General features: G+C 37.3%; 2 protein-coding genes across 2 annotated transcripts in view; one reads left to right on the top strand and one right to left on the bottom strand.

The window, feature by feature from the left end:
* LOC107042854 (echinoderm microtubule-associated protein-like CG42247) overlaps window positions 1-22,872 on the bottom strand; it is a 98,024-nt gene that overhangs the window by 16,701 nt on the left and 58,451 nt on the right. The window contains exons 3-6 of the mRNA XM_029126449.1: window positions 15,845-15,923; window positions 14,649-14,830; window positions 14,441-14,557; window positions 726-978 (exon numbers count right to left, since the gene is read on the bottom strand). Of these exons, the coding sequence (XP_028982282.1) occupies window positions 726-978; window positions 14,441-14,557; window positions 14,649-14,830; window positions 15,845-15,923 (631 nt within the window). The remainder of the gene's footprint in view (window positions 1-725; window positions 979-14,440; window positions 14,558-14,648; window positions 14,831-15,844; window positions 15,924-22,872) is intronic.
* Window positions 6,232-9,172, top strand: LOC107042859 (stress protein DDR48). The gene is made up of 3 exons (XM_015264064.1): window positions 6,232-6,309; window positions 7,337-7,431; window positions 7,504-9,172. Exons 1-3 carry the CDS (start codon window positions 6,258-6,260, stop codon window positions 8,869-8,871), a joined length of 1,515 nt encoding a protein of 504 aa, XP_015119550.1. The 5' UTR covers window positions 6,232-6,257; the 3' UTR covers window positions 8,872-9,172.

Here is a 22,872-nt window from a genome sequence, read left to right as displayed (position 1 = left end):
GGTCTCGTATACGTTAAAAATAGGAAAAAGGAGAGCACGAGACGAGATAAATTTTCTTGGTGTCGTGAAAAGTTGAGTCAATACTATGCCTTTCGAGACTGAGGAAGTCCCAAAAATTTCCATGTGAGTTTAGAGCGACAACCTCCAAAGTCAAGTCTCGTTTGAGTATCGGGCGCACCCCTATTCCACGTGGTCAGCTCATTTAATTGTCATTGACTAATTTTCTGACCTTCTGACTATTGATTCAATGTGCATTGATTCGTCGACTACTGACTGAACGTGCATTGATTCGTCGTTTGAAACTCCGCGTTAGAAATACAAGTCAATGACCAATAACTGTTTAATTAGTTCCAAAAAGGATGATCACACGGAGAAAAAATTTGGACAAGAATTACCAAACATGTCAAGTAATCGTGGAGTGAAATCCATTTGTTGGTCTTTTTCACATTATATCGGGCTAAAAGGTACGAAACGAATAATGAATTTGTCTTTGCTGAGTTGGAAAAATTTACTAAACGTGAAGGTAATTTATGCCGAAACTGCAAAATTTATCATTCATTCTAAAAATTGGGGATCAACTCCTAAAAATTAGTTATATCCCTGAAAATCGAAACATTGCTTTCTTTGTGTTGCATGCTAGAACCATGAGTTTCTCGAAATCAGTAACTTCGTCCTGGAAACTAAAAACACTTTGTTCTGTGAATTAAAGTAATGGACCATCTTACCATTAACTCGAACGACCTCAGAATCCGGTGCATAAAGAGCTCGTGGTCTACTCTTGCTGCGTGCTCTCCTCTGCCTCCCAATATCCTCCCCAGCTCCAGTCAGTGATACTGTCGATGGCCCCCTCGATCTAGATCTCCTAGCCGGCGATGTGACATTCATTGTCGTACTCCCAATCCCCATGGATGATCCGGTACCCAAATAAAATGTGTCTACATCCGCAAAGTCGTTCCTCAATTGTGAGAAACTCCGCACCTATCACCAATACAGAGATGAGCGATTTAATAAAAAAACAACGGAACAGAAAATCTTTGTCACTTATGCATTCATTTCACGGCAATATTCGTCATGAAAAAATTCAGGAATTCTTCTTTAAAAAATAGTGGATTCAATTTGTCCCCTTAACAGTAGTAGCGCAAGAATCTAGAGGTTAGGATATAGGATTAGTAATCGCATGGTCCCCGTTCGATCCCTGGCGTCGGCAAAATTAACGTTTTATCAGCGGTAATTGTATTAGGAATCCATTAAGAGGGGCAATTGGCAGCGAAAAAAGTATATTACCTTTTATTTTGAATTAAACATTGTGAATAGTGATTATTGATACCGGTGGACAGGTCATCCGGTTCGTATGTGATTGGCTTGGTCATGTTCAGCTAAATTCGCCCTGATCAAATCCGGATCCGCGTTCTGGTCTGACCTGACCTGGACTTGATCGGGACCGGACCGACCGTGGACGCACAGTGTAGTAGATCGTAATTGGAGTTGAGAAAAATATTTTCAAAAGAAAAAAAATCAATTTTCAATATCTCCGCCAATAATTGAATCAGACGGCTCCGATTGCTCTCATTCTTCTTGTTTTCGACTATATCTTTAGGTTAGAATAGAAAAAATTTCAAAACTGTGGAGGTAGATTTGCATATATAGAATTTGCAGATTCGCTCATATATGTGAGTATATAGAATATACTTCAATTTACATATATTTGTTCATATAAGTTTGTGATAGCTAATCTATGCCGAAAAAAACGATGACGAAAAACGTTACAATCTCTCTTTCAAAAAGCATAAATCAATTATAATGTTCCGTGGTAAATACAGCGTTTCACTGATTCAATGACATATCACAAAGAAAACAAATTGATTTCCAACTGAAACGTGAAATTTCGCAGAAATAACTTTCATTACGAATTTTATATCATCATGTCTGATAAATATATGATTAGTCACGGATACCGATAACGCCGGAATAATAAAATTTAAAATTTTCCACTTAAATAAATAAATTTATTCCGATGGAAGAGAAATTATCAACTATTACTTTTTCAGATCTTTGACATCTCTTGTAATCTGAAATCTTGATGAACTGATCTGGAGATATTGAAGTAACTTCTACAGTTGCGAAAAGTTCACACCACAGATTCGGAGATTGTTAATCATAACATTTCTAAATTGAATCACATTCATGTGATTCAACATCCACACTCATGAGTAAATTTTGAAAAAGAAAATATTTTTAAACATTTTGGTCTGATGAATTAAGCATGTAAATTTGTTGCATGGATAAGCAAAATATAAACCTTCGTGATAAATACAATATTCCAAAAATACATAACAATGAAGATAAATTGATATCATGGTGAGACGTGACATTCCACGGACATGAAATCATTGTTCTGAGATTAAATCATCCGGGAAGCAATATTACAACAAATTGAATATAATATCATCATTCATCTATCAGTCACGCATCTTTCGATAACGCTTGGATAATAAAATTTATAATTTTTAATGCAAATGGATAACTTCATTTCCACAATAAAGAAATTATTCATTTGCTCTTTCACGCAAGAAAAAATTTAATAGAAAAACTTGGCGAATTCGCTAGACAATTCTATTGAAATTTCTATTAGTTTTTAGACGTTTCTATTAAAATGTTCAATTCTATTTAAATTAATGAATTGATTATTTGCCTAAAGAAGGTAGGCGGCGTGCTGAGTTGAATTTGGAGTGAGGAAAGTCGCGTGGTCCCGGTAGCTTAGTTGGAAGAGTGCCCGGCGCGTAACTTGGAGACCCGGGTTCGATTCTCGGCTGGGCGGATCGGAATTTTTTTCTCTCTGAATTTCAATTCTATTTGAATTAATGAATTTTTTTTTTTTCTAAGAATACTAAGTCCGGTCAATAGGATTCGATTTTTTTATGCACCTTATTCTATTCAGATATTTTCTATGAAAATTCATCAGCTCAAATTTTTCACGTTTTTTTTTCATTCTATTTTTATTTTATTTTCATCAAGAAAAGTAAACAACAAAACTTGAGCCGAGGAAATTCTATAGAAAATATCTCAATGGAATAAGTTCTATAGAAAAATGGAACTCAATCAACTTTTTCTATAGACCATTTTCTTTTGAACTTTTCAGTAGTTACGATCAACGACTAATAGGAAGTTCAATAGACATCCAATAGAATTGTCTGATGAATTCGGTAGGTTTTTCTATTAAGTTTTTTCGTATGCGAAAAGCTGGATAAAAATTACCTAGAAAATCGTGGCAAATTTTACTGTACGAAAGGTAATCCTGGAGCGAAATGTAATTCAATGAAAGAATACCTGTTTGTGGAGGATGTTTTACAATTTGTTTCAATCGTCCAATTTTCACATTCTCTAATTTTGATTGGAAACGATGTAAACTGGTCTGATACGTAAAAATACGAAGTTGAGCGAGCATCTCTGTATGTGAGCATGTTCACCCCCACCTTCCCGGTGGTCAATTTTTAGAACATTGAGTAACTAAGTGGCTAAAGTAAATCCAAAAAATCTGAAATTTTATCAGACTAGGTCTTAATGTGCCCTAACCCGGTGCAAAATTTCAGCCCAATCGATCTAATAGTTTTTTAGAAAAAGCGTTTCTTTTCTAAATCGTTTTACGCAAATATCTTCAAAGCTAGTGGACCCATTTGGATTTTTTCATTTTCAAAATATTCGTTCCGATGCCTTCTATATAAATCAATCAGAATATATGTACCCGCTCATGCAAAGTTTTCGAGCTATGCCCGTTCTTGTTTTTTGATTTAAAAAAACTTTGTAATCACGCTAACTTGTGTAAAAATCGAGATATCAACTTAAAATTTGGAGAGAAAATATGTACACTGTTAAAAATTTTCAGCTAAATTTCTGGTATACTTTTTGGAAATTTTTATGAAATTTAATTACCACTGAAATTTCAAGGAATTTCGGCGTGGAAAATTCTAAAAACCGTGAAGCCAAAACCGTCTAATGTTTAAGCCATTGAAAATAATTTACTACTCTGAAGTAAATATGGTCTACATATTAGGAAATTTTTCTCTCAGTGTAGTTGAGGTGACTCGAATTAGTTTAAATTCAATTTCAGCTAGGAAGCATGGTTAATTTATTATGAATTTTTGAAAAAGTGGTCATTTAACACGTGATCTTATGGAAATCACAAAAAAAAAAACTGCAAAACCCAAGGAAAAAATGCAGCCAGAGTCATGAAACTTTAGACACATTTAGAACATGTGATCAATAATTTTTGAGTGAAAAAGATTGTCGCCTAGAAGCATTGTTTATTAATAATAGCGAAAATAGTATTCAGCATCTTCAAATTTTTTTGTGGTTTTCCATGTTCTCTGTCCTCAGTGCCAAAATCATGATTTTGAAATTGTCGAAATCATTCCTTGCAAGTTGTATTAGATGGAGCATGCTCACCGTAAATCTCCACAAGCAAACGATGAGTTTTCACTACACTTTTCTTTGCAGTATAATAGTGTAATAACACTTCCCGCAAATGATGTTTACTTGGAATGAAAACCGAGATTGTCACGGAAGTAAAAACACTTGTTGCTTACATTTCAACCAAATGTCACGTAGTGCGTTTGACAGCTAACATAAATTATTATCGAATACAAGTTTTGCCATTTATTAGTGCACGTAAGCAATACTAAAAACGACATCTGTTGAAAAAGGGCGGAGTCATATTCACACACCTAATAATACCTGCCGAGTTCACCGTTCGCCACCGTAATGGGGGTAAAGTGATTGATTTTGTGCACGGTGTGCGTAAAGTTCAAGGTACGTAAAGTAAATCTCGAGTTAATTTCGAGCGAAGCTTTACGCACGAGAATTCACTTTACGCACGACCTCTGAACTTTACGCACATTGTGCGTAAAAAAACCACTTTACACACACTAAACGGCTTCGAAAAGTGAACTTTTGAGGCAGGTATTACAAAAAAAACAATCTGAAAACCATTCAATGCGTGGAAGGGATACAAATAAATTTGATTAGCTCCAAAAATAATTTTTAACCAGAGATACTCCCATTTAATAGAACTCCTATTCAATATTGCCTGAATTTTAAATCCGAAGGGAAAAATTTTTTTGTTCAGCAATTGGCTTTCTGCAGGAAAACAATAGAAACCCCTCCGCCTCACCTCCTACATTTCCTCCTCGCTCGATTATCCTTAACAAGTTTAAGCCATAAAAATTCAGTTTTACCGCTCGCAGCATAGATCCAAAGATTTTTAATGATTACCATTATGGGCCCAATTTTTCCCCGCAAAGTTCTGAGATCGATATGAGACTCGATGAATATTATTCTTCATTCAAATTTCGAAAGTTCCAATTTGAGACTTGAAAATCTCAATTTTTCGTTTTCTAAAAGTCTTAACTTAAGACTTTCAAATCTCAACTTGAAACTTTCAGCGGCTTTAAATTGAGATTTTCAAGTCTTAAGGATGTTCTACACCCTTTCTGCCAAAATTCACGTTTTTTTAATTTTTCTGGCAAACTTATGATGGAATTGACGTGAAAAAATATAACGTTTTTCCGTTTTGTCATTATTTAATGACTGACGAAATTTTAAGGTGGTGCGAACATTTTCCTGCGTTTTCTCTAAACTTTCAAAAAAAAATCACAAAACTGTAGAAAAAACGCATGAAAATTATCGCACCACTACGCAACTTCGTGAGCCATTAAAGAATGACAAACCACAAAATCGTTATATTTTTTCACGTCACTCCCATCGATAATTTGCCAGAAAAATGAAAACAACGTCAATTTTGGCTAAAAGGGTGTCGAACATCCTTAACTTGAGACATTCGAAACTCTCAAATTAAGATATTCGAAAATGTTTCCTTGAGACATCTACAAGTCTCAATTTGAGATCGTAACGTAAATTGAAATTAGTTTTTTTTCGTGTTGAGATCAACTAGAGCTTAAACGGAAGATTTGCGCCTTGAGTAGATGGTTCCTCGACTTTTACTTGAATTTCAGTGCTGGATTCCCCTAGAGACAACAAATTTATCAGAATTAATTTGTTTATCGGTTTGAAACCTGCATTGTTTTTAACCCTTGATAATATTTTCGTTACGAAAGATGACACGCACCAGGTGATATTGTAATGCTACGACAAGTTCCATCAAAAGTCACGTTCCATTTTTCGATAAATCCATCTTGAATTGTATAAAAAGGTAGCCGATATTTCAGTCATTATTCAGTTGATTGGAGTGAAAAGAGTTCATCATGCTCCGTTTCAGCATACTACTTTCACTAACTTGGCTCAACTGTGCTAATGGTGAGTGCTGATGGTTAACTGTTACATATTGTTATAAATTCATTGTTCAATTGCGCTTGATAAAAGATGAGGAAATTCCAATCAAAACTTGTATTTCTCTGAAATTCGCGGAATTTCATTTTTATATACAATTGAAATTTGGAATGTGATGGAATTTATCAGAAACTATCTGGTGCCCCGTGCGGAAGTCTATTGAAATTGCATATAAAGTAGTTGTCGTTAGGGATGGGCGATATTTAAAAAAAAACATCGATGTTGTGAATCGATTTTTCTGGGAGAAAAATCGATTATTTAAAAAAATGATGTTTTTTGTCATTACACAGAAAAAAAATTTTTTTTTAATCATTTTTTTTCATCTTGCTTTTATTGAAAAATATATATTTAAAAAATATAACCCGAGGACCTTACGTTTCAATGATAAGTACTACTGGAGAGTTAAATTTTGAATCTCGGAACAGGGTTGTTCATTAATTGAAGCTGCACTAAAAGTTGATTGTGATATATATTGTTACTGATAAGGGTTGAAACCGATATATTAATCTAAAAAACAATAGACGATTGGACTTGTCCACTTACTATCTATAATATTGATGCTGATATTTGATACTGTAAAAAATAATTATTCCTAATTGCGGATGAATTATAATTTTTTTTATTCTCAATCAATCACCATTATTATTCTATAACAAAATGAAGAAAATTGTTAGCTTGGTCGAAAACATTGATGTTTCGAAAACAGAATCGAAAATCGATTAATCGGGCGTTGAAAACATCAAATGAAAAATGAATGGACGATAATTTCGATTAATCGACAAACATCGCCCATCACTAATTATCGTTAACTCGTTAAGTACGGAGTTTGGCTTTCCGTCCTTACGGCTAGTCATAGAAGACGTTTACGTTCTGAAGGTCAATACGATGCATGAACCCTGGCTGATAAGGCAGGTTGGCGGGTCGAAACATCGTATCAATGGTGTACGTGGGGGATTGAATAATGAGTAATTTTTCTAATTTTTCTGAGTAACAGGAGCACCTCCGTGCCCTATTGGAGCTTCTCAAAGTTTGTGGACATGCGCCAACTCAGTAGATTTCAAAGCGCTTTGTAATCAGTCATGCCTGCCGGTAAGAGTCTGAAGAGTTATATTTCAATTGAATATCCGTATCATTCGTAACCGACTAATGACCTGATTTTAGATTTTCAAACCTGGCTGTAGGTGTGCGTTGGGTCAGTTGTTGGATAAGGCAGGAGGGAATTGTATTACCTTGCCGAAATGTCAAGCATCCAGGTCTAGAGAGATTCACCCGCTTGATCCGTTGCAGCCATTACCATCAGTATCACAAGTACCTAGTAATATTCCGAGCGGAAACGAATCAAAATTTATACCAGGTACTCGTCATAACGGAAACGGACCAGAAAAATCATCAAGATCACCAGTACCAGAAGCTGGACTAAATGGCAACTCTAACGAAGAAATACCAGAAGGTCAGAATAGTCATAACGGAAATGGATCAGGGATGCTACCAGGATCACCAGCATCAGTAGCTCGAGAAAATGGTAAATCTAACGAAAACATGGATGATGACGATTATCACGACGACGACGATTATCACGACGACGACGATTATGATAGAATGGACAAAAATGAACTAGGGCCATCATCAGAATCTGAATCAAATACTGAAACTCATTCATCAGATCTCGATAGCCACAACGGGAATAGACCAGAGGCATCACCAGGATCTACACCAGTTGAGGATAGTCCACATGGAGAAGGACCGAAGAAACAAGCAAACCCTACACGAGGTGTTAATGACAGGCAGGGAGTAGGGATATCTGAATATAACGGTAGTTCGGATGGAAATGAATCAGCAAAACCACCAGTATCTACACCAGATGATGGTGTTCATACATCACATTCACAGACATCAGGTAATGATAGTGGTACCAAAAATGGATCAGAGTCTGTAACGAAGGGCCCACCACCTAATGGTAGTTCTCACGAAGGTCCATCAACCTATGATAATAGTCCGGGCAAAGATCAATCAGGGGAAATACACTCATCAAACGATAGATCAAATGTTGATAACAGCCACGGAGTAAGGATACCAGAAAATAATCATAGTCCACATAGAGAAGGATCAGAAAAACCACCAGGATCTACACCAGATGGTGATATTCCGGAATCAGATGATGTTAGTCATAATGGAAGCGGATCAGAATCTACACAAAATAATAACAGTAATGATGGAGGTGAACCACGAAAACAATCAGAATCAAGAGATAGTACTGCAGAATCGAAACAACCCCAGATTCCCGGAAACAAACTGTCAATCCAACCATCAGTTCACCAACCACCGAATAATCCACTGTCGAAATGCTCTCTTATGTGGGCTGGTTTGGCAAATTGCGATCTCTTGCAAGAGGATAAGGAGGTGCTGAGTCAGAAACTATCAGCAGGATGTGGTGGCCTTCCCATCCATGTAATCAAGGCTTCTTCACCTGACGAAGAGCAAAGATGGATCAAGCTGCTAAGTGACTGTGTTAACCCAACCTCAATATGATCAGAAGAAGATAATAGCTCTAATCATGACTATTTTAACTTGCATGCATTGAGACGAAATATCGTGTGAAACTACACTAGGTTCAGGAAAATTAAAAGCTTACTGCATAAAATTCTTATTTCGCAACGTACGGCACGTATCTTTGGTTTACATGTAGTTGTTACATTATTTGTGTTATGAATTAAGTAGCATTCATTGTAAGAATTAATCAATTTCAATCATATATTATTTGAGTAATGTACGATCGTTTATTAAGAAATAAATATACTATTGCTGGAATAGACAAATCATTCATCATCAACGTTAAAGCTCAATTGACTTGGTTTTTTAAATATACCCTTTTCTGTGAGTATATTCTCAACTTCAATTGAAATCGAATAGAATAAAACGGGTCTTATTACGTTAATTCCGTGTAGATAACCGTTTTCATTCCCATGAAGAGGACATAAAAATCCAACTAATGAAGGCTTATCAAACCTCATAATTTCCACTCATCCCGAAATGTTTATCACAGTTGAAAATTTCTAGGTGAAATTTCACAATTTAATGAAAAATCAATGGAAACTGTCAATTTTACTTCAATTACTTTACAAACATCAATAGAAATCAGCAACATTCAGGTCAATATATTCTTGCATCCTCGATCAATTGAAAATCCAGTCGAATCTGATACTGAATATTCATACTTAGATAGTGAAGCCGCGAGAGACTGTAGGAGACAATACTTTGGAGAGATGGTCTCGGTCTCAATGAACATGGAAATCTTTGGTCTCGTCTCAGCCTCAAAATACGCAGTATCGACTCCACTCATGGTGACTCCGAGTCAATGTATCTCATCTCGGTCTTAAGTTTTTCGTATTTTTAATGTAAAATCTCGGTTTTTGTCGCGCTTCCTCTAGTCTCGATTTTTTACATATAAAAAACGCGAAAAACTGGAAACCGAGGTGAGATAAATTAACTCGCGGTCATCACGACAAAAGTCGATACTGCATATTTCGAGACTCAGACGAGGTCAAAGATTTCCGCATTCACTGAGACCGAGATAATCCTTCCAAAGTATTGTCTCGTGATGTCTCGTAAAGTCTCTCGCGGCGTCACTATACTTAGTTTGAAAATTCAAATAAGTTGGGAAATTTTCTTCTTCTTGTTGTCCACAAATATGAATTTTCAACGAAATTTTATATTTTATGATTACCTCCTCCCCCTATCTAAATCGAAGTCAATGTGGCTCTGCTGGAAATTTCGTCTAAACTTTCCACGAAATTCCGTTTTTTTCTAGTGATCGAAATTCAAACTAATCATCGATATCCATCATCCCCTGATTTTAAAGGGATATATATGCATGAGCTGAAGCCCGCAGATGCCATGAAAAGCGAATGAGTACTTTCCAATGCTCGTGCACGTGGAAATTGGCCAATTTGTAATTCATATTCGGTCGTGACCTAAAAGGGGGATGAATCTCTGACCTTTTTCCAATGGCCTCCTTTCCGTCCCTCCTTTCCACTCCTCCTTGAGAAAAAAAAATCATCGAAGATCCAATTGTGTGGGCGACACGTGGGAATAATCACATTTCGCTATTCCCGTGTCTTCGACAAACATCCTCTGAACATAAGGAAACGTAAGTTGATGTAGAATTTGCGTGTTTCGAGGACCAAACGAGCATTAAACGCCTACGATGAATAAAACGGGGAGAAAAAAAATTATTCGAAAATTACTGGGACTTACCCACTATTATTTTTCTATTGGGTGCTTTTTTCCGCGATAAATCATGCTAAAATTCTCCATATTCACAAAACTGCAGTAATTCGTCCTGATAAACCACAATTACCACAATTAGAACCATACCCTTTTCTCTTTATCATATCAAGCCGCAACTTTACTGCTCCCGCCTCATGTCACAATTCACTCACAATTATGTCCTTACAGATTATTATTCCCTCGGGTATGCATTCGTGCGAAATGTTATCGTTAAACATTGCAACTTATAATAGATGTTAAATCTATACCATTTTCGCGAGCGTAGGATTAAGAGCAGTTCGTACGCCTTTTGCCAGGCCACGACCTTATTCCATCTCGTAGTCGCGACCCCGTTTGTCACGCCCCGGTTCTGCTTTTCTGCTAACAATCTACCCCCTTCACCCGCTCTGTATTTTTTCTCTCTCACTCTCTCGCTTTTAGAGTAAAATTCATACCCAAGTCGAGGGCCGCATGCATATTTATGAAAAACATTATTCATACTGATTTTATATATGAAAACGATGCTCGAGAGGTCTGCAACTCTTTTAGTTTTTGCACGAAGAATATTTTTGCTTCCGAATGGAAGATTGATAATCGCTCAATTTTCAGTTTCCAATTTGTTATGTTAGGGTGACTAAATATAGTCCCAAATCCGAATGTGCGATTTTTAGATGTCGTCTGTATGTATGTACAGTCGAGCACCGAAGTTCGTAAACCGAATACATAGAATGCAAATTCAGGCTTTTCACGGAGTTTAGTGCTCGACTGTATGTGTGTATATATGCATGTAGTCCTTTTTGCTTCCGAGCAAGCTTTGTAATCGTGATTTTTTTCGATTTATTGATTTTGGGTGAAAATGCCTAGAAATGTCATGAAACGTGAAGAAATGATATTTTTAAAAAATGTCTGTATGTGTGTAGGTATGTGTGGAGTTGTGGACACATGTGTGTTCGTATGTCCAAAACTGTACACGGAGAGAAATATTCAATAAAAATTACCAGAAAAAAGACGTAAAAATTACGTTTCGAAACATAATCTGGGAGCGAAGTAAAATTCAATAAAAAGTGGTCAATCGTCACGTAAATTCTACGATCTGTTCCGTAAAAATTACTCATCCGTCCGACGCCTCACGGCTACCCCCCGTGAGGGGGAGATTTTAACAACACGTTCCGTAATTTTTCCGGAACTTTTNTTTTTCGTATTTTTTCGGTGACAGACCCAAAAATTTACTGAACGTTTCAGATTTATTCTCTTATATTCCTATAGAAATTCACTGAAAACGATTCTCGCTTGCGGATTACGTGAAATGTTCCGTAATTTTTCTTGAATATTTCTCTCCGTGTACCCATAACTCGAGAATAGTTGAGACAAAGATGCTGAAATTCTGGCTGCTAATTGGTACTACTGAGACTAAAATTGCTGCTAAATTTCAGCTCAATCGGTTGAGCAGTTTCTGAGATATACCCGGGTAGAAATTCAACCGGGGATTCAGCCGCAACTCGGGTGAGCGCGAGTTCAGCCTCGGCTTGCCGCTTGACCCGAGTTCACGCCGCGACACGCCGCTCCATACCGGCTCACAGTCGAACGCTCATCAGACGGCATAACCCGGCACTTGAGTTTGAGCTGTGGCTCAACGCTTAGAACTCAGCTGCGATTGAGTCGTGTCGTTTCGAGTGGAGGGTGGAATAGAATGATATTTATGCATTTTTAGAAAATCGATTTAAAATTTGAATACTTTGGAAAATCAAGAAAAACCGAGCGGAAAAAAACTTAGAAATCTTACGCCTCAGAAAATCTATAGGAACATAAAAACCTATTTACTTTCTTGCACCAAATTTTACCTTAACAAAAAGACTCTATGAAGTTGCATAATCTCCTATAGAATCGGCGCAAGAAACGAATAGAATTCTAATAGAACTTCCAGAGAATTCTCATAGAATTCCAATAGAAATTTAATAGAAAGCGCTAGGTTTTTCTGTTGAATTTTTTCATGCGTGTTATTTTGGCATACCTGTATTCAACATTTCCCTAATAAATCGTAGAATATTCTTAGAACTCGTAGGCCTATCGAAAAATGAAGAATATCCTCTCCTGTAGCGTTGATAATTAATAATAAAGGTTCGTTAACGTTTTTCAAGTGATTATTTTTCTTGATTTTGTTTGTTGTATTCGCGAGAAAAAAGAAAGTTTTGACTACGTTTCAGTGAATTGTTCTACCTTGTATTTTCAGATTAATCCCATTCGATTAGTTAATATCACGTTATTTCTGATGAGCTTGTGATTGTTCATCTGAAAAAGCATGCCATCTTCACATTTATTCGATTGTTTTTTCGCTCAAATCACGATGCCATCGGACCTGTCAAATCATTATTGAGGTTAAGTATACTGGGATTGAGTAATTGGAGATGAACCTGGGGGCCTATTCTCGAAATATTTCCGTGCGCGGAATCGACTTCGTTGACGGAACGCCTATATGATTCCTATACGCAATTCGTCTAGGAAGCCACTTCCGTACACGGAAATATTTCGAGAATAGGCCCCCTGAGGTTGAGCAGTGGCCATTCAACTAAAGCCCGGCGAAGCGTTTCGCGTAATAGTCTAACGCTGGGCTGTGAGCGCGTGACGCGGCTCAACCTCGGGTACATGTGACGCGCGTGGAGTTTATCCCAAGCTGGGGCGGAGTGGCGTATTTCTAGCTGGGATACGGGTTCCGAGCCGAGCTCGAGCGGCGTGATTTCTACCCGGGTAGCGACTCTTTGAAAATAATTCTTTGCGATATCTCCTGAACCATTCGACCGATTCGATTTTTTTTTCAAAATACTTGTCATGATGATAGCTATTTAGTTGGATTGAAAAAGACCATTACACCCTGAGCGATGTAGTTTTATTCTTGTTTTCCTTTTTTTTTGCAGAAATTTCTTGTTCGCACGATAACTTGAAAAATAATCGAGATAGAAACTTGAAACTTGGTACGATTTTAGGTCATATGGTAACAAAGTTTGGGAATCTGGATAAATAAAATCGGACCAGTAGTTTCGGAGATATTCAACTTTTTATGTAAAACTCTTGCTCAATATCTCAAAAACTATTATTCCGATTTCATTTTTTTTTTTCAAAATACTTGTCTCGATGTCTTCTATGTAGATCAATCAAAATATATATACCCGTTCATACAAAGTTTTCGAGATATTGCCGTATTTTCCATTTTTTCCCTAAATTCTTTGTACGCGCGATAACTCGACAAGAAATTGAGATAGAAGGTTGAAATTTGGTATCATTGTAGCTCCCATAATACCAAAGGTTGGTATTTTGGCTGAGCGATATCGGTCCAGTAGTTCCAGAGATATTCAACTTTTTGTATAAAGCTATATTGGTCAATATCTCAAAAGCAACCAATACAGACCCAACGTTATCAAACCAATAGCTAGCCGAGGCTGGGCCAAGGCCGATTAAGAATCGACACCCAAGACTCGGCAGCTCGACTGCCAGTACTAGCCCAATCTTGGTTCGTTTGACTTTTCGTCCCCGGGTTGTTTCGAAGGGATTCCCGCATTTCCGGCATATTCAGCAGAACTAAAATCCGAGTCTGATTGACTTATCTCCGAACATTCCGCAACTCCATTACCAAATCCGAAAACAGATTAGCCCGTTCGACTCCAGTCGTCCCGGTTATTGACAGTGACGCATTGGGAGTGTTTTCCGACTACTCGCGGACTTCCTCCACTGCGACGTGGCACTGATACGTAAGCAGTTGAGTAACAGAAGTGTGCGCGGGAGGAGAAGGATAGGGGAGGGGCTACACATACGATCCTAAGAGAATAAACTAACTGACCTCCTGCCCCGATACTGTGAACATTCTCTTGGCCCCGTTCATCTTCAACACCTGACCGAGGTCCTCCAGTACTTCCTCGAACGGCTGCGATGTGCGCAGATTGAGGAGTACACGGCACTGCGAAAATTATTAGTAAAATGGTCGAGGGATCGATAAAATTGATCGATTATGGTGAATTAAAGTGGGTAGAGGGGATAGGGACACCAACCTGGACAGTATGATCTAGGTTGTTGACGATCCTGATGACCCGACCGGAGGAGGGCTTACCACCGCCTGGTGGGGGTGCCTCGTCAGTGATTGAAGCCTTCCTGCTCAGACTCGCTACCGCTGATGGTCTACTCTGCCAGTTACCCACACCGCCAGTTCTACTCGCTGCTCCACCGGTACCTCCTGGTGGTGTGTACCATGTATTGCTCTTTTTACCGTAGCTCGCCGGCTGCAAGAATAAATAAATAAAAATGAATTGCGGTCAACCTTCGATGTTTTTGCTTCCCGATGGAAGCCTTGCATTTGACCGATTTTTTTATTTTGCAATTTTTATTGCAAACAGGGGTGGCCATCAATCTTCCGATTCTTCAATATTGAAAGAATTTCCTGTTAACATTGATCAACATTTAAATGTGTTAATCGAAATTTAAAAATACTAAAATGATTGATAATCTACATTTCCAATTGATTGGTGAAATAAATATTTAATAATATTGATCTGTAAATTTTTTATTAGGTAACTAATACTCAATATTTTATAAGAGATTCCCGATTATCCAACTAATCGTCAATCTTCCTAACATAATTACTGATTAATACACAATTCGCAATTGGAATATTTAAGTTGATGATTATTTCAATAATTAAAATTCAAGAGTGATATTAACTAATTGACTACTTAAGAATTTAACGGAAATTATAATTTATGGATATGGCTATCCCCAGAGGGTATGTCTTTATGATGATACGGGTTATCAGCGTAAGTTGTACTAACTCCTCCACCATCCTTCTAATGGAAATTATTTTATTTATTATGTGTAAAGAAATGGAAGTCACAAAATTTATGTTTTTTATGAACAATCCTTTCTTTATGCTTAGAAAGAACATAGCGTAAGCGGGCATCAGGCATCGAAGTCTGTTAGGATTTAGCGTTACCCAGCATGGAAAGAAAAAAATTCTCGAATCGGGTATNTAAAATGGTCGAGGGATCGATAAAATTGATCGATTATGGTGAATTAAAGTGGGTAGAGGGGATAGGGACACCAACCTGGACAGTATGATCTAGGTTGTTGACGATCCTGATGACCCGACCGGAGGAGGGCTTACCACCGCCTGGTGGGGGTGCCTCGTCAGTGATTGAAGCCTTCCTGCTCAGACTCGCTACCGCTGATGGTCTACTCTGCCAGTTACCCACACCGCCAGTTCTACTCGCTGCTCCACCGGTACCTCCTGGTGGTGTGTACCATGTATTGCTCTTTTTACCGTAGCTCGCCGGCTGCAAGAATAAATAAATAAAAATGAATTGCGGTCAACCTTCGATGTTTTTGCTTCCCGATGGAAGCCTTGCATTTGACCGATTTTTTTATTTTGCAATTTTTATTGCAAACAGGGGTGGCCATCAATCTTCCGATTCTTCAATATTGAAAGAATTTCCTGTTAACATTGATCAACATTTAAATGTGTTAATCGAAATTTAAAAATACTAAAATGATTGATAATCTACATTTCCAATTGATTGGTGAAATAAATATTTAATAATATTGATCTGTAAATTTTTTATTAGGTAACTAATACTCAATATTTTATAAGAGATTCCCGATTATCCAACTAATCGTCAATCTTCCTAACATAATTACTGATTAATACACAATTCGCAATTGGAATATTTAAGTTGATGATTATTTCAATAATTAAAATTCAAGAGTGATATTAACTAATTGACTACTTAAGAATTTAACGGAAATTATAATTTATGGATATGGCTATCCCCAGAGGGTATGTCTTTATGATGATACGGGTTATCAGCGTAAGTTGTACTAACTCCTCCACCATCCTTCTAATGGAAATTATTTTATTTATTATGTGTAAAGAAATGGAAGTCACAAAATTTATGTTTTTTATGAACAATCCTTTCTTTATGCTTAGAAAGAACATAGCGTAAGCGGGCATCAGGCATCGAAGTCTGTTAGGATTTAGCGTTACCCAGCATGGAAAGAAAAAAATTCTCGAATCGGGTATATAATATTCCGGAATCCGGTATATTATATTCCGGAATCCGGGATATTTTATTCTCATTTCCGGAGACATCCCCAGAGGTTTGCCGACTGTTCAAAGGAGTAAAGGCAGTATCGTGAGATAATTTCCGATAACAAACTTTTGGTTGATCGGAGTATTTGGGGTGCAAACATTTTTTTTCCGTTTGAAAATATGAAAAATTTAGTTTTTCACCCTTTCAATACACTGTTGAAAATTTTTCAGTGAATTTTTCGGATTTTAGTCTTGAAATATCAAGCGACAGTTTCACTGAAATTTCAGAGAATTTTTGTCTCTGAAAATTTAGGATTTTCATGGAAAAATCCATGGAAATTGTCAGTAGTAATACCACTAGTGCTTCAAAATTATCGGATATTTTCCGATAGCTTCGTTACCTAGGAACTCGTGCTTCGCAATCGGGATTTTAAACCTGCAAAATTTGACACACTCGGTCCTAGGCAGGGAAGCTTGAGGAAAATATCNTTTCCTGAAATTTCAGTGAAACTTGTGCACGATAAAAAATGCCGGAATTATCCCGAGTAGAAATTTCGTCGCTTTATCATCAGTTACCTATCAGTTGCAACCGGCATGGTCACCGGTTCCACATAGGTTTCAACCTACGAGGAACTCACGGAAACGTCACGCAGTTACCTCGTAAAGTTACACGTAGATTGTAACCCATCAAAAACCCGCATGATTATTTATTCATCTAATTATTATTAACAATTTGTCAATGATGAATAACTCATTAATTGCCTTGGAAAAGCATGCCCAATGATAAGAATGNCCGATTAATTTGGAAGCACGAGTGGTATTTGACGGATTATTTTTCCACTCAGATTTCGGTCAAGCAGAGTGCATTGAACAGCATCCGGATACATTTACACAGCCATACATTTACAACCCACTTTTTTGTTTATCTGTCACACAGAATATTAAACGTGAAATGCGTTGAAAGATGAGAAACATTTGAATAGCTACTAGTGAATTTCCGTCGGAAATTTATTAGAAATTTCCGAAATGAAACTGTTTGACATCCTCAAATACTGCGCTTTGATTTGCTGAAATCTGAGTGAGAAACATAATCAATTGAATTTATCGTAAAAATAAGGATATTGAAACATGGAAAATTCACGAAATTTTTTGCCAATGAAATAGAAAATATTGCATTTGATGATTTGCATAGTTCTTCTAAGAAAGATGAAACTACCGGAGATACGCGCTCGAACCGATCGCTGAGCCCCAACTTGACTGTATAGCAAGCGGGGATTGACCGGAAAGATTTCCACACGGGTGATTCAAAAAGTTGGACAAATAACAATAATTCATAATGCATAATTCGTTTTGTTTAAAAGTTGGACAAATAGGATAATAATTCATGATGCATAATTCTTTTTTGTTTGTTTAGTAAAAAAAGTCAATTAGTTTATTGATTTAATTTTTGTTTTCTAAGATTTTATGGACTGTTTTACTTTTTCTGTAAATAAAAGTGGCAAAAAAAATGAAATAGTATCGTCTGAGAGTTAGCAGAGAATAGCTTTGAACATTTAAATTGCGTGGTAAGGCGACGCCCCTCCCTAACCTTCTCTCTCAACGTTGTCAAGTTCGAGTGTCATTTTAATGAAAATTCCTAACTTCTTCTCTTTTTTTTTATTTTTTCAGGATTTATGCTGTAACATTCGACAAAATTACATGGATATATTTCTGGATCGTAGAGGGCGTGATATCGCAAGCTTTTATATTTTTTGTACATTATCAATGATTTTTAAAAATTAGTCGAAAAGTGAGTGCCATTTGATGTTGTACAAATGATTTATTTCAATAATTTTTTCAATCTGAACCATATCGATCTTTGCTTTTGTATGTATTTCTAACGTCTTTCAAATATAACGTGATTAGTTCACTGAATCGCATTTATTAGTGAATTGAACCTTCCCACAATACACTGTTAGAAATTTTTGGAAATATCATGGAAAATATTATAGTCAATCTCATGAGTGACATTGAATCGAATTTAGGGAAAAAGTACTTATGAAATTTCAAGTTTTGGGTAGAATTCATGGAAATTCATGAGTTTTCAGTGACAGTGAGATGGAAATTTCATAACTTAATTGATTTTTCAATGGAACATGAATGTTTAGAAATAAAATGCCACGAATTTTTTCATTTTTCCCAGAAATTTCCTGATCTTTCTGAATTTTCACAGAATAATTGACCTAAAACATCAAGTATTTTATTGATTTCCAGATCATTTGAACAGAAAATCAATGGAATATTTCATTTTTCAATGGCACGATTTCCTGAAATTTCAGTGAAACTTGTGCACGATAAAAAATGCCGGAATTATCCCGAGTAGAAATTTCGTCGCTTTATCATCAGTTACCTATCAGTTGCAACCGGCATGGTCACCGGTTCCACATAGGTTTCAACCTACGAGGAACTCACGGAAACGTCACGCAGTTACCTCGTAAAGTTACACGTAGATTGTAACCCATCAAAAACCCGCATGATTATTTATTCATCTAATTATTATTAACAATTTGTCAATGATGAATAACTCATTAATTGCCTTGGAAAAGCATGCCCAATGATAAGAATGGATTTATATACGTAGAAAAAGAAAAAAAAAATCACATTTTCGGTGAGTGGTCACCCATCCAATTCCGAACCGTACTCAATGTTACTTAACTTTGATGATCGTCTGCTGTGCTAAAGTCCAAGTCCACTATCCTGTAATTCTTGGGAATATAACATTCCGATATGCCAGATAAGGCGAGGATTCGTATTCTCTGACGATTGACTTATGATTATTATGCCTAAACCTTAATTCTGACCCTTATTTTTACCTTTATTTCTGACCATTATTGCTGGCCCTTATTAATGAACCTTATTCCTGACCCTTGAGACCCTCAATTTTGACTTTCCATTCTGACCCTCGTGGCCCTTATTTCTGAGGTGTATTTTTGGCTCTCATTTCTGACCAGCGTGACCCTTATTTCTGACGTCTATTGTTTATTCCCATTTATGACCCTCATGACCCTTATTTTCGACACTAATTCCTGATCCTTATTCCTGACTCTTGTGACCCTTATTTCTGACGTCTATTGTTTATTCCCATTTATGACCCTCATGACCCTTATTTTCGACACTAATTCCTGATCCTTATTCCTGACTCTTGTGACCCTTATTTCTGACGTCTATTGTTTATTCCCATTTATGACCCTCATGACCCTTATTTTCGACACTAATTCCTGATCCTTATTCCTGACTCTTGTGACCCTTATTTCTGACGTCTATTGTTTATTCCCATTTATGACCCTCATGACCCTTATTTTCGACACTAATTCCTGATCCTTATTCCTGACTCTTGTGACCCTTATTTCTGACGTTTATTTCTGATCCTTATTTTTGATCTTCATTTCAGTGTACTGATGAGTTCTCGACCAGTTATGCCCGGCTGGACTTGGATAATTGAATGCCGTTAACACTTTACAAGGGACAAATAGTTACAAACGGATTGAGATACGTGAGTTAGTGATCGGTGGTGAACTCATCTGTAACCGACAATAATCGTCCCTACGAGTATTGTTGCGTTTGGAACCTACGGGTTATACGCCAGGTACAACCTACGAGTCAGTAACCCGCAACAAACTCAAGGTTCCCAATGCACGTTGGGGGCTGCCGACGAAATTTCTACTCGGGGTATTGGATTTCTATTGAATTTGCTATTAATTTTCGACCGATTCTATTGAAATATTCGAAGTTTTTTTTCATTCTATTTTTTTTACTGTCATCAAAAAAATTTGACCAAAAAAATAGGAAATTTGAACTCAGGAAATTCTGTAGAAAATATCTCAATAAAATAAGTTGTATAGGACAATCGAATTCTGATGACATTTTCTATATAATATTTGTTATTGAACATTTCAATAGAATCGGCCAAGAATGAATAAAAAGTGGAATAGAAATCTAATAGAATTGTCTAGTGCATTCACTAGATTTTTCTATTAAATTTTCGTGCGTAGGTTCTCAGAAAAATTCCATTACCTCTCGTAAATTGAGAAATATTCATTGAAACACGTAGATAATTGAAGGTTTTGTAAATAAATATAGTTATTGTTGTTAATAAATTAGCAATTTGCTTCCGAATGGATTCTCTCTTCTTTGAAATTCTGATGTTACTATTCTCTTCTCCTCTATTCATGTCAAAGTTATAAAATTAATTGAAATGTCATGAGGATGTTTGTGGTTTATTTCGTTCTTTCAAATCATCATATGGTCAGATATGGTGATGAAAAATAGGGTTCGTAATAGGGTTTGTCACTCATGAAAAAATGTTCTTTGACGCTTGGGAGGGTAGCACTCGCCTTCAGAGAGCGCTACACCCCTGCCACAAATCAAAAAATACTTTTACGCACTCGTATCGAAATGTACTACACTACCTCGCTACTGAAGTTTACGCACTCGTGCACAACAACAATTTTTTTACTGTTCGAACATTAAACACGGCAGGTATCACAACAAATAGCATGTGTTACAGGTGCGTACGAAAAAGTTGAACTATACACGCTAGTAACACAATAGTATTTATATTTCAATACGAGTGTGTAAAAATGCTTTTTGGCTTAAGGATCTAAGAACATTTTTCTCACGAGTATCGATCCCGATGTTTCATCACAATGTGTGGACAGTGAGATTTTGCGCACACGAAGCCTGCGCAAAATTTCATTTTAGACACAAGTGATGAAGTATATCATTTTCGATTCCTTATGAAAGATTGAATTTTTATTGATGTCAATCGATAGAGTTTATTCAAGTCTATATCCATGAAAAAATTCATCAAATTTAATAGATCTCCTATAAAAATAGTATATTTCGATACGAGTCCGTAATAGTATCTTATGTGATAAGGCCGATAAGCGGAGGTTTGTGAGGAGTGCTGCAAACTTACACGACTCGCAAACCAACGCTATCGGCCGAATGACATATACTATTTTTTGTCATGAAGGCCCGAAAAGGGGGTCTGGCGGGGGCGTAAGAGCGGGGTCCAGGGGACGCAGCCCCTGGGAGGGGGGGGCGGAGCCGCCCCTCTGGAAAAATAAACAAAAACAATAGAAACAAATTAAGAGATGAGAAAAAAATTAATTGAAGTAATCCATGAAAAAATGAAACAGCGGAAAAAAATACATCCGTATCACTCTCATCACTGTCTGGCACATAATCTTGCATTTTCGTCGAATTAACATTCAATTTCTGTTAAACAAAATTTTCCAATGCAGAACGACCGATATCAACAAGATGGTTTGCAATAGTAGTAGGGCATATTACTGGCTAGATCGGCAGTGGCGCTGTACATCTTACTGCACTGTACTCAAGGAGCACAATTTCGATATCGAAATCGTGCTCCTTGGGTACATGCAGTCTCATGAGCGATAACCAAATCGGCTCACTTCATGCAGCGGCTTTATCGGGACTAGGCCTGGTCAGTGAATTTACCGGGACTAGTCCTCATTTAACGGGACAGTACCGATAATCGCCATCTATCGGCCCGAAAATAAACCCGTAATTGCCACTTATCGGACCTCAATGACGAAAAAGTGTTTTTTGATTCGTGGGAGGTGGGTAGCGTTCGCCGAAGGCTAGTCAAAGAACACTTCTCACGAGTCATGAACACTTTTACTTTTACTTATCACGCTGAGCGTGCGTAAAATTTCACTTAACGCATATCCCACGTACGAAATGCCAGTGTTGGAGAAACGGGCCAAGCCTGGCACAAGCCTGGGCTTGCCAAGCCTGGGCGCCCAGGCTTGGACCGAGGTTCGGCCATCCCTGGGGACCAGGGCTTGAGTCTCGGGAGAAGGGCAGGTAACCGAGCCTTGGTTGACAGATCTGGCCCAGCCTTGGCCGGACACTGGCATGCCGGAGCTCGATAACCAAGCCTCAGCCAGCGGTGGCCCGGAGCTTGGTCATTGGGCTCCAGCCGTTGGTGTAACTGTAAGGGTTAAGTCGTAAGGGTGAGATGATGAGAATGGAATCATAGGGGTGGAATCATAAGGGTAAAATCTGAAGAGTAAAATTGTAAGGGTCAAATCGCAATAATGGAAAGGGGCGAAAAAATCATAAGACTGACATTCTGAGGGTTGAATGGTAAGGGTGGAAACTTGAGGGTAAAATATTAAGGGTGTAATCGT

This window comes from Diachasma alloeum, unplaced genomic scaffold (genome assembly GCF_001412515.2).
Source record: "Diachasma alloeum isolate Michigan unplaced genomic scaffold, Dall2.0 Dall_scaffold_00532, whole genome shotgun sequence".
NCBI lineage: Eukaryota > Metazoa > Arthropoda > Insecta > Hymenoptera > Braconidae > Diachasma > Diachasma alloeum.
This window is presented reverse-complemented; position numbering and strand designations above follow the sequence as displayed.

What these genes read in the sequence shown, in the direction of transcription:
- LOC107042859 (XM_015264064.1), top strand. Translation starts at nt 6,258, where the DNA reads ATGCTCCGTTTCAGCATACTACTTTCACTAACTTGGCTCAACTGTGCT. An exon ending in TTGGCTCAACTGTGCTAATG is followed by an intron (nt 6,310 to 7,336) that starts GTGAGTGCTGAT and finishes TCTGAGTAACAG; the next exon opens with GAGCACCTCCGTGCCCTATT. An exon ending in GTAATCAGTCATGCCTGCCG is followed by an intron (nt 7,432 to 7,503) that starts GTAAGAGTCTGA and finishes ACCTGATTTTAG; the next exon opens with ATTTTCAAACCTGGCTGTAG.